The sequence below is a fragment of the Nicotiana sylvestris genome, chromosome 7 (assembly GCF_000393655.2).
Source record: "Nicotiana sylvestris chromosome 7, ASM39365v2, whole genome shotgun sequence".
NCBI classification, from domain to species: Eukaryota; Viridiplantae; Streptophyta; class Magnoliopsida; order Solanales; family Solanaceae; genus Nicotiana; species Nicotiana sylvestris.
Genome location: NC_091063.1, coordinates 169,114,156 through 169,124,451, shown reverse-complemented (window position 1 = coordinate 169,124,451; position 10,296 = coordinate 169,114,156). Strand labels below are relative to the sequence as shown.

At 39.8% G+C, this 10,296-nt stretch overlaps 1 protein-coding gene across 1 annotated transcript; it reads right to left on the bottom strand.

Annotated features, from left to right (window-relative positions):
* Nucleotides 1–218: 218 nt before the first annotated feature.
* Nucleotides 219–2,663, bottom strand: LOC104234761 (cytochrome P450 76A1-like). The gene is made up of 4 exons (XM_009788394.2): nucleotides 2,354–2,663; nucleotides 1,636–1,948; nucleotides 1,205–1,548; nucleotides 219–922 (listed from the first exon to the last, which is right to left on the bottom strand). The coding sequence occupies exons 1-4, from the start codon at nucleotides 2,615–2,617 to the stop codon at nucleotides 317–319; spliced, it is 1,527 nt and encodes a 508-aa protein (XP_009786696.1). The 5' UTR covers nucleotides 2,618–2,663; the 3' UTR covers nucleotides 219–316.
* Nucleotides 2,664–10,296: the final 7,633 nt, after the last annotated feature.

The following is a 10,296-nucleotide window of genomic DNA, read 5'->3' as shown; positions in this document are numbered from 1 at the left end:
ATATAGGTGTAATAATAAATTTAAAATAGCTACTCCTATATTCGGTTTGGTTCGTTTTTTTTTAATTAAAACCAAAACCAAACCAAATTTGATCGGTTTTTAAATTTCAAAACCAAAACCAAACCAAACAAAAAGTATCCGTTTTTTTGGTCGGTTTGGTTTGGTTTTCGGTTTGGTTCAGGTTTTCGGATTTTTATGAACACCCCTAGACAGAAGCCTTTTCAGAAACTTCTAAACTTATTTTTGTATAATAATATCTACAACAAAGCTCAAAACAACTTTCAACCAAAGGAACATTAAAAATAAAATTATAAGTTCAAGCTCTGTTTGGAATCACTTTCAAAGGCTGCTTTTTTCTTGCTGTAACTCCCATACTCTCATCCATGTTCATGGATTTAGGAGTAACATTATCAGGAAGCTCCCAATTGAATTCATGTAGCAACGATCCAAACGCGAAATGCATCATACGATGACCTAAAGAAAGGCCAACACACATCCTTCTGCCTGCACCAAATGGAATTAACTCGTAGTTCTGTCCTTTAACGTCTACATTTGAGCCAAGAAACCTCTCGGGTTTGAACTCAAAAGGGTCGTTCCAACATTCAGGATCTCGTCCAATTGACCAAACATTTACCAATACTTGAGTGCCTTTTGGTACGTCGTATCCCATGAACTTTGTATCTTGAGTTGCTCTTCTTGGAATCAAGAAAGGGAGGGGAGGATGTAAACGTAGCGATTCCTTGAGTACGGCTTGCATATAGGGTAGATTGTCTATGTCACTCTCTTCAAACTTCCTATTCGGACCTACTACTTCTGAAATTTCTGCTTTCACTTTTGCCATTGCTTCTGGATTTCGCAAAAGCTCAGTTAATGCCAACTCCACACTACTGCTAGTCGTCTCTGTTCCGGCTAAAAAGAATTCCTATAATATGTCGAGTAAAAATTTCAGGATAAGAGTAAAATTTATGACCTTAACGTATTAGAAAAACATATGTCCAAAAAGGGACCAAATTCAAGTCTAACAAAACTTAGAAGAGTAATCTTCTAAGGGATGGATTGAATAAATTAACGACCATATATAGATGCAATTTGCTCAATTATGCATATAAGAAATAGCCCAACATACCAAATAACCAAATCGAAACCGAACACACACATTAAAAACTTGCCATTATAGTCAAACTTTAATGAGTAAAAAACTTACCATTATAGTCATTGTGATCTCATGTTCTGATAATTTAGCTTGTTCATCTTTTCCACTGCCCTCAAAATCAAGCAACACATCTAACAAATCTTTCCTCTTTTCTCCACCTTTTTGTCCTTCTTCAATACGTTCCTTAAGATATCCAAAAGTAATTTCTTTAGCCTTTCCCATGTCATGTTCCATTTTCTTTCTTAAATCTTGTATGTCAAACCTCTTAAGACATGAAAATATGTCTGAAATATTTGGAACACCAGCCCACTGCATAATTCCAGTCATTGCTTTAAAGAACTCTGACCCTTTTTCTGACTCCGGATCCGCTAAGTCCTTAGATAAAATCAAATTACCTAGCAAAAATTTTTCAGTACAAAAAATTAAACTGCAATCACGAAATAAATATAAATAAGGTGAGTATAACTTGTGTATCGACTTACCTAGCATATTAAACGATGCGAGGAACACATAACGTGTTACTTCAATCCCACTTCGATTAGTATTTACCAAATTGGCTTGTTTTTCGATCCATTGAAGCATTTTATCCATCGATTTTCGCCTAATTTGCACGGTTTCATTGATCCTTTTGTTAACAAACATTTCCACAGTGCATATCCGCCTCAACATTCGCCAATAGTTGCCATATGGGGCTAAAGCCATTGACGCTTGATGGTTATTATGTGCTAAATTAACATCAACTATGTACCTATCAGCAAAGGTAACATCGTGGTTCTTGAATAATTCAGCAGCTGCCTGCAGGGGCGAAGCAATCGTTATAGTTACAAGTTCGACTGGGCTTAGACCCTCACAGGTTTAAAACGCATCACTAGGGTCTAAGACTTGTTAACTTATATACCCAACATCTCTCTTATGTTTTGCCGATGTGGGACTCTGTCTATTGTCTGGGTGTTACACATATAAAAAAGTCATTTCATATGTATAAATGATGTATTCAGAACTCATTAAGCAAAACAGATTGTGATCTAGAACTCAGAAGCAAAGCAATCGTTAAGTTACGAGTTCGACAGAACCCAAATTCAGTAATCATATTTAAAAAATTATTTAATATATATAAATAATCTATTCAAAATCAAGTAAGAAAAGTGGATGGTAATTCACAACCCGTAAACTGAAAATTCTGAATCCACCTCTGACTACCTGAGCTGTTTGAACAATTATTGTGTTCATTGAGGGCCCTATTTTTAACCACACAATAGGGCCATATTTTTGTTTCAAATTAGCAGCTTTCTTGTATGGTTCTGATCCAGCAAGATCAAACATATTACCAAAAATTGGTAAACCAGGTGGACCTGGAGGTAGCTTTATGTTGGAAGAAGATGATTTCTTTTTGGTAATTAAGAGGATTAAAGCTGGTAATAAGATGATTATTGACCAAAAAATATAGCTCCATTCCAACTCCATTTCTCTAGATTTTGGGTGAAGACAATGATGATGAGACGATTGATATGGTGCTTTAAATAAGCATTTCTGAGGACACTTTATTGCATCCACAAAATACTTGCTTAGGTGGCAAAAAACATAACTAGACAATATTTAAAGAAAATTTGCATATCCGTAGCCGCAGTAGTTAATTGTCATTTTATGGCACCTGAATATTAACATAGCATAGCAGATTCAATAAAAATCCCTAAAATGAATCAACCCTAACGTATCATCCCTATTTTTTCGCCCATAATTAAATCCCCAAAGATTCCTTCTCAAAGGCAATGAACCATACACCTAAATTTAAGGGTCTGTTTAATTATTTTCTAAAGAAAATGAAACAATATGGCCTATAATTTTTTCTTTTAAAATTCAAATTAGGATACTAGACATTCTGTTTTAACATGTTACAAATTTGTTGATGGACCGAGAATCACGTTTGTAACTATCAAACCCGCGCGATGCGCGGTTAATATTATATGAAATTTATCATATTAAGTTGCAATGTTGCTTGTTTTAGCATTTTAAATCTAAGGCGAAATGGCTTTCTGGCCACTTAAACTTGTAGAGCTTTTGAAAGCCGATACACGAACTTTGGATTTTTCCATTTAAACACTCCAACTTGACAAAATGGGTAATAATAAACATATCCACCAGAGCGTGTATATCAATTGCGCTGACATGTACAACACATCATGCTAAGCTATTTATTACTTGTCATGTGTTATTTGTGGGTCCGATTTTTAAATACAAAATCAAAAAAAAAAAAAGTTACAAATACAAAAAGGAAAAAAAAAATGCCTGAAACATAGTTCGACAATTCCACCGTGGGAATCGTCCCCTCCGACAAGCAGCAGAACTTCGACGAGGCAAAAATGAACGTGCAAGGTGTTCCAGGTATCCAAATTGGAAAAGAAAGGTACCAAAATGTTCGCCTTGATGAGCAGAATGCTCTTACACTTCCAATTTCATATGGGTACCAACCAATTCCTCCAATTTTACAATCCAAAAGCTAAGGCAGCCCGGTTGAGCAAGGTGTTCGACGAAATGCCCCTATCAATTCTGGGCTAATTGGAGACCAATTTCCAATTGGAATCCCTTCTACTAGACCCATGGATCCTCTATGCAAAGATTCAGCTCAATCCATTCAAGAAATCAACCATCACCACCAAGTTAAAAACTCAAAACTTCACCAGTTGGCGGGGCAAGGTGATCAGGCAAACCAAAGGACTCAAAACCAATGCCAAACTACTCCTGCTCCTCAGGAGAATGCTTCCAAACCTTCAAACCAGACCTTACATGGGCCAAATCTTTCGAATACCAAAATAGTCATTCTGCACACTGTTCATATAACAGTGTTCGACCAAATGCCAATGCACCCTCCAGTTCTACTCAGCCTCTTTCACTAGGATTCTGAACTTACATGCTCCGGCATGGTCTGGTGAAGTTCGTAGCATCACTTAATCATATGATAGCATCACTTAATCTATGGTGGACACGTGGGAAGACGAAAAAATTGGAAAAGTCTTTTTTTTTTCTTTTTTCTTTTTCTTTTTTTATTTATATTTTATTCTAATTCTAATTTTTTTTAAAGTAAAAACAATACTATTCACGCGTCTTGGGAGCGTGATTTGCACATAGTTTAGCCATGTCAGCTGTAGTGCTTCCACATAGGCATGGTCAACGGTCAAATGTGTTTATTATTACCTATTTTGTCAAGTTGGAGTGTTCAAATGAGAAAATTCAAAGTTCGTGTATCGGCTTTCAAAAGCTCTACTAGTTTAAGTGCCCAGAAAGCCATTACGCCTAAATCTAATTATTTCAATAAATTTTCAAAAATATGTGATGGCCCAAAAGGTCATCACTTGTTTTTAAAAAATGAATTCTGCTTTTCGAGGCTTTAAAAACCTCTTTCAGCATCACCTCGATTTGCGTGCACAGTCCAGACGCGTAGCCAGAAAGCTATTATGTGAAAATCTGTGAAAAATATTGAAATTTTGACTTAAAATGCATTTAAGTTGACTTCGGTCAATATTTTGGGTAAACGAATCCGGACCCATGATTTGACGGTCCCGGAGGGTCCGTGAAAAAATATGGGACTTGGGCATATGCCCGGAATCGAATTTCGAGGTCCCAAGCCCGAGAAATAAATTTTTAAAGAAAATTATTTTCGAAATTATTTATGAGATTTGGAAATGAATTGTGATTAGAACCTGATGGTACCGGGCCTGTATTTTGGTTCCGGTGCCTGGTACAGGTCTTATATGTGATTTAAGATAAGTCTATGAAATTTTGTAAGAAACGGATTTGAAATGACGTGAATCGGATCATATTTGAGAAAAATGGGAAATTTGAAGTTCTTGAGAAATTTCATGATTTTTATGCTAAATTCATAGTTGTTGATGTTATTTTAGTGATTTGAATACACGAGCGAGTCCGTATGATATTTTTAGGTTGGTGTGCATGTTTGGTTGGGAGCCCCGATGTCACGACCCTAACCCCGAACCCGGTCGTGATGGCACCTCTCGTGAAGACAAGCCAGCCAGTTCAACCCAACTCAACTTTTAAAGCAGTTAATCAACATGAAAAATAGTCTAAACATGATTTAAACAATACTAAATAGCAGAAATATCGATAACAATGCAGAAAGTCCAACCCGACACAGCCCTAACCGGGGTGTCACAAGTCACGGGCATCTCTAAACCATAATACTAGTATGCTAAAGTCATAAACTAATACAAGTGTTTGAAAGGAAACAGAAATGATAGAGAAGTAGAGACACGAGTCTGCGGACGTCAACAACTACCTCGTAGTCTCCGAAAAACCGCCTGAAACTGGAGGAATCAGCACTCAGGAACGGTACCAGCTATGCCTGAATCTGCACACAGAGTGCATGGAGTAAAGTGAGTACTCCAACTCAGTGAGTAACAAATGTAAATAACGACTGAAAGTAAGAAAACACGTAAAACACAAGGCATTCTATACTGAAGCAGTAAAAAAATCACTTCAAAACAGTAAAATAGTGAAGAGTTAAGTAAATCCCTTTTCAACAATTAAAACAAGTAATCGACAGGTAAGTAAACAAATAGAAGTTTTCCCCTCGTGCACAGTATCAACAAATCCGCTCCTCGGTCAACATCTCAGAATAGTACCAGCCCCTCGGGCTCAATCTCAGAACAATATTAGCCCCTCGGGCTCAATCTCACATCACAATGGGTACCCGCGCTCACTAGGATGTGCAGACTCCGGGAGGGGCCCCTTACGGCCCAAGTGCAATATCAAGCCATCTTGTGCCATCAAATCTAGGCCCTCGGCCTCATATCTATCAAGCCACCTCATGGCGTATATATGTATCTCAGCCCCTCGGCCTCATAAACAATATCAACAAGCCACCTCGTGGCGTATATATCTCAGGCCATCAGTATTAGTGTTTCTTCACAACTAGGCCCTCGGCCTTACTCAATCAAAAATACTCATAAGCCCCTCAGGCAATAGTAAAACAGTATTTCTCAGCCCAAAAAAATCATTTAAAATATTATTGAAGTCTCAAAACTGAGTAAAAATGGATGAGTAGTAAGACAGAGGAAAATAACGGGATTAAGTTCAAGTAATAATTCAAAATAGTGAGGAAATAGTAATAAAAATTCCCGAAGGGTCCAAATAGTTGGCACGAAGCCCAAATATGGCGTTCAGCCCAAATAATTATGATATCAAATAAGTTTCAGTCAAATACGTGGTAAAATCATCAACCAGGATGGACCAAGTCACAATCCCCAATAGTATACGACCACACGCTCGTCATCAAACGTGTGTCTCACATCAATATAGCACTACGATGTGCAATTCGGGGTTTCAAACCCTCAGAGCATTATTTACAATCATTACTCACCTCGAACCGGCTACTTCTCTAGCTTACGACGCCTTTGCCCCTTGAATTGGCATCCACGCGCGTCGAATCTATCCAAAATTAGAACGAATACGTCACAATATGCTAAGGGAACAAAGCCCAAGCGAAAACAATCGAATTGCCACAAAATTCCAGAAATTGGTCAAATCCGACCCCCGAGCCCACATCTCGAAATTTGACAAAATTCACAAAACTAGAATCCTTATACTCTCACGAGTCTAACCATACAAAAATTATCCAATTCCGATATCATTTGGTCCTTCAAATCATCATTTATATTTTTGAAAGATTTCACAATTTTCTTCCCAAATTCCATCCCAAATCACGAATTAAATGATGAATTCAATGATAGATTCATGTACTCTAGCCAAATCTGAGTTAGAATCACTTATCCCGATGAATTTCTTGAAAAACCTTCGAAAAATCGCCAAAATCCGAGCTCTCTAGGTCAAAATATCAAATAAAATCCAAAACCTCGTATTTATAGAGTACCTCACAGATTTCCACCTCCGCGGACTGCACAAAATCGACAACGATCCGCACAAAACCAGTGCGGTCCACACAAAAACGATTGCGGCCGCACAAGCTTTCCTCTGCAGTGATAGGCTTTAGTATTTTGGCCATAACGTTTGCTACAGATGTCCAAATTGCGATATCTTTACCTTTATTAAAACTAGACACGAAGGTCTATGACTTTCGTTTTTGAATCATCTCAAAATTCCTTGTAGATCAAAAGATATGAGCTTCCGAAGTAGGACCAGTGAAATGTTTCCCACCGCGGCCGCACTTCATTTTGTGCGGTCCGCACAACACATACCGCAACCACACTTCTTTTTGTGCGGACCACGCAGGTGCGTTCCGAGGCCTGCAACCCTTCTGGACTTGCTACAACTATGATTTTTGGCCTAAAACATCCCGGAACCTACCCGGAACTTCAAACCAATTGTACCAACACATCCCATGACATCGTTCAAACTTGTCCAAAAATTCGGAATGCTCACAACAACATCAATCACCAATTTAACATAGGATTCAAGCCTAAGAACACTTAATTTATGCTTTTGATCAAAAAGTCTATCAAATCTCACCCGAATGAGATGAAATTTTGCACACACATCTCAAATGACACAACGAAGCTACTGCAACTCTCGAAATTCCTTTCCGACCCCTATATCAAAATCTCACCTATTAACCAGAAATCGCCAAAATATCAACTTCTCCAATTCAAGCCTAAATCTTCTCTATAACTCCAAAACTCATTCTGATCGCGCTCCTAAGTCAAAAATCATCTCCCGAAGCTAACCGAACCATAGGAACTCATATATGAGCCCTCTAACACATAAGTCAACATCCGGTTGACTTTTCCAACTTAAGCCTTCTTAAAAGAGACTAAGTGTCTCATTTCTTATCAAATCCTCTCCGAACTCGAACTAATCAACCCGATCACATAAAACACATATAACGAATCATAAAGAAGTTGAAATGGGAGAAACCGAGCGGCAACTCATGAGATGACTGGCCGGATCGTCACATCCTCCCCAACTTAAACAAACGTTTGTCCTCGAACGAGTCAAGAAACATACCTGAAGCCTTGAATAGGTAAGGATATCTGCTCCGCATCTCCCGCTCGGTCTCCCAAGTATCCTCCTCCATAGGCCGACCTCTCCACTACACTTTCACTGAAGCTATATCCTTTGACCTCAACTTCCGAACCTGACGACCCAAAATAGCTACTGGCTCCACATCGAAGGTTAAATCATCATCCAACTGAACCGTGCTGAAGTCCAAAACATGAGACGGATCCCTGATATACTTCCAGAGCATAGAAACATGAAATACCGAATGCACACTCGACAAGCTGGGTGGCAAAGCAAACTCATAAGCCACCTCCCCAATCCTCCGAAGCACCTCAAAAGGCCCAATGAATCAAGGACTCAATTTTCCTTTCTTCCCAAATCTCATAACATCCTTCATGGGTGAGACCTTCAACAGAACCTTCTCGCCAACCATGTAGGACACATCTCGAACCTTCCTATCAGCATAACTCTTTTGCCTCGACTGTGCTGTACGAAGCCTCTCCTGAATCACCTTCACCTTCTCCAAATCATCCTGTACCAAATCAGTCCCCAATAGCCTAGCCTTACCGGGCTCGAACCAACCAACTGGAGATCTACACCGCCTCCCATACAAAGCCTCATATGGAGCCATCTGAATACTCAACTGGTAACTGTTGTTGTAAGAAAACTCTGCAAGTGGTAGAAACTCATCCATGATCCTCCGAAATCAATGACACAAGCACGCAACGTGTCCTCCAATATCTGAATAGTACGCTCGTACTGCCAGTCTGTCTGAGGATGAAAAACTGTGCTCAACTCCACCTGAGTACCCAACTCTCTCTGCACGGCTCTCCAAAACTGCAAAGTAAACTGAGTACCTCTATCTGAAATGATGGAAACCGGAATACCATGCAAACGAACAATCTCCCGAATATAAATCTCTGCCAACCGCTCTGAAGAATAGGTAGTATACACAGGAATGAAGTGTGCGAACTTGGTCAGCCGATCCACAATCACCCAAATAGCGTCGAACTTCTTCATAGTCCGTGGGAGTCCAACAACAAAGTCCATAGTGATCCTCTCCCACTTCCACTCAGGAATAACCATCTACTGAAGCAAGTCACCCGGTCTCTGATGCTTATATTTCACCTGCTGATAATTGAGACACCGAGCTACGAATCTCATAATATCTTTCTTCATTCTTCTCCACCAATAGTGCTGCCTCAGATCCTGATACATCTTCGCGGCACCCGGATGAATGGAATACCGCAAGCTATGGGCCTCCTCCAGAATCAATTCCAGAAGCCCATCCACATTGGGCACGCAAATCCGGCCCTGCATCCTCAACACCCCATCATCTCCGATGGTCACATCTCTGGTATCATCATGCTGAACTCTGTCCTTAAGGACTAGGAAATGCGGATCATCGTACTGGCGCTCTCTGATGCGATCATATAAGAAAGACCGAGATACCACACAAGCCAATACCCGACTAGGCTCCGAAATGTCTAATCTCACAAACCGATTGGCCAAGGCCTGAACATCAATTGCAAGAGGTCTCTCCCCAACTGGAATATATGCCAAACTCCCCATACTCACTACCTTTCGGCTCAAAGCATCGGCCACCACATTGGCCTTTCCCGGATGCTACAATATAGTGATATCATAATCCTTAAGCAACTCCAACCATCTATGTTGCCTCAAATTAAGATCCTTTTGCTTGAACAAATGCTGAAGACTGCGATGATCAGTGAACACCTCACAAGATACGCCATACAAGTAATGCCTCCAAATCTTCAATGCATGAACTATGGCAGCCAACTCCAAATCATGAACGGGGTAGTTCTTCTCATGGGGCTTCAACTGACGAGAAGCATAAGCAATAACTCTACCCTCCTGCATCAACACATAACCAATCCCAACTCTCGAAGCATTACAATACACGGTATATGAACCTGAAGCTGATGGCAAAACCAACACTGGAGCTGTGGTCAAAGGTGACTTGAGCTTCTGAAATCTCTCCTCACACTCGTCCGACCATACAAATGTAGCACGCTTCTGAGTCAACTTGGTCAAGGGCGATGCGATAGATGAGAATCCCTAAACAAACCGGCGATAATAGCTTTCCAAACCAAGAAAACTGCGAATCTCTATGGCTGAGGATGGTCTGGGCCAACTCTGAACCGCCTCTATCT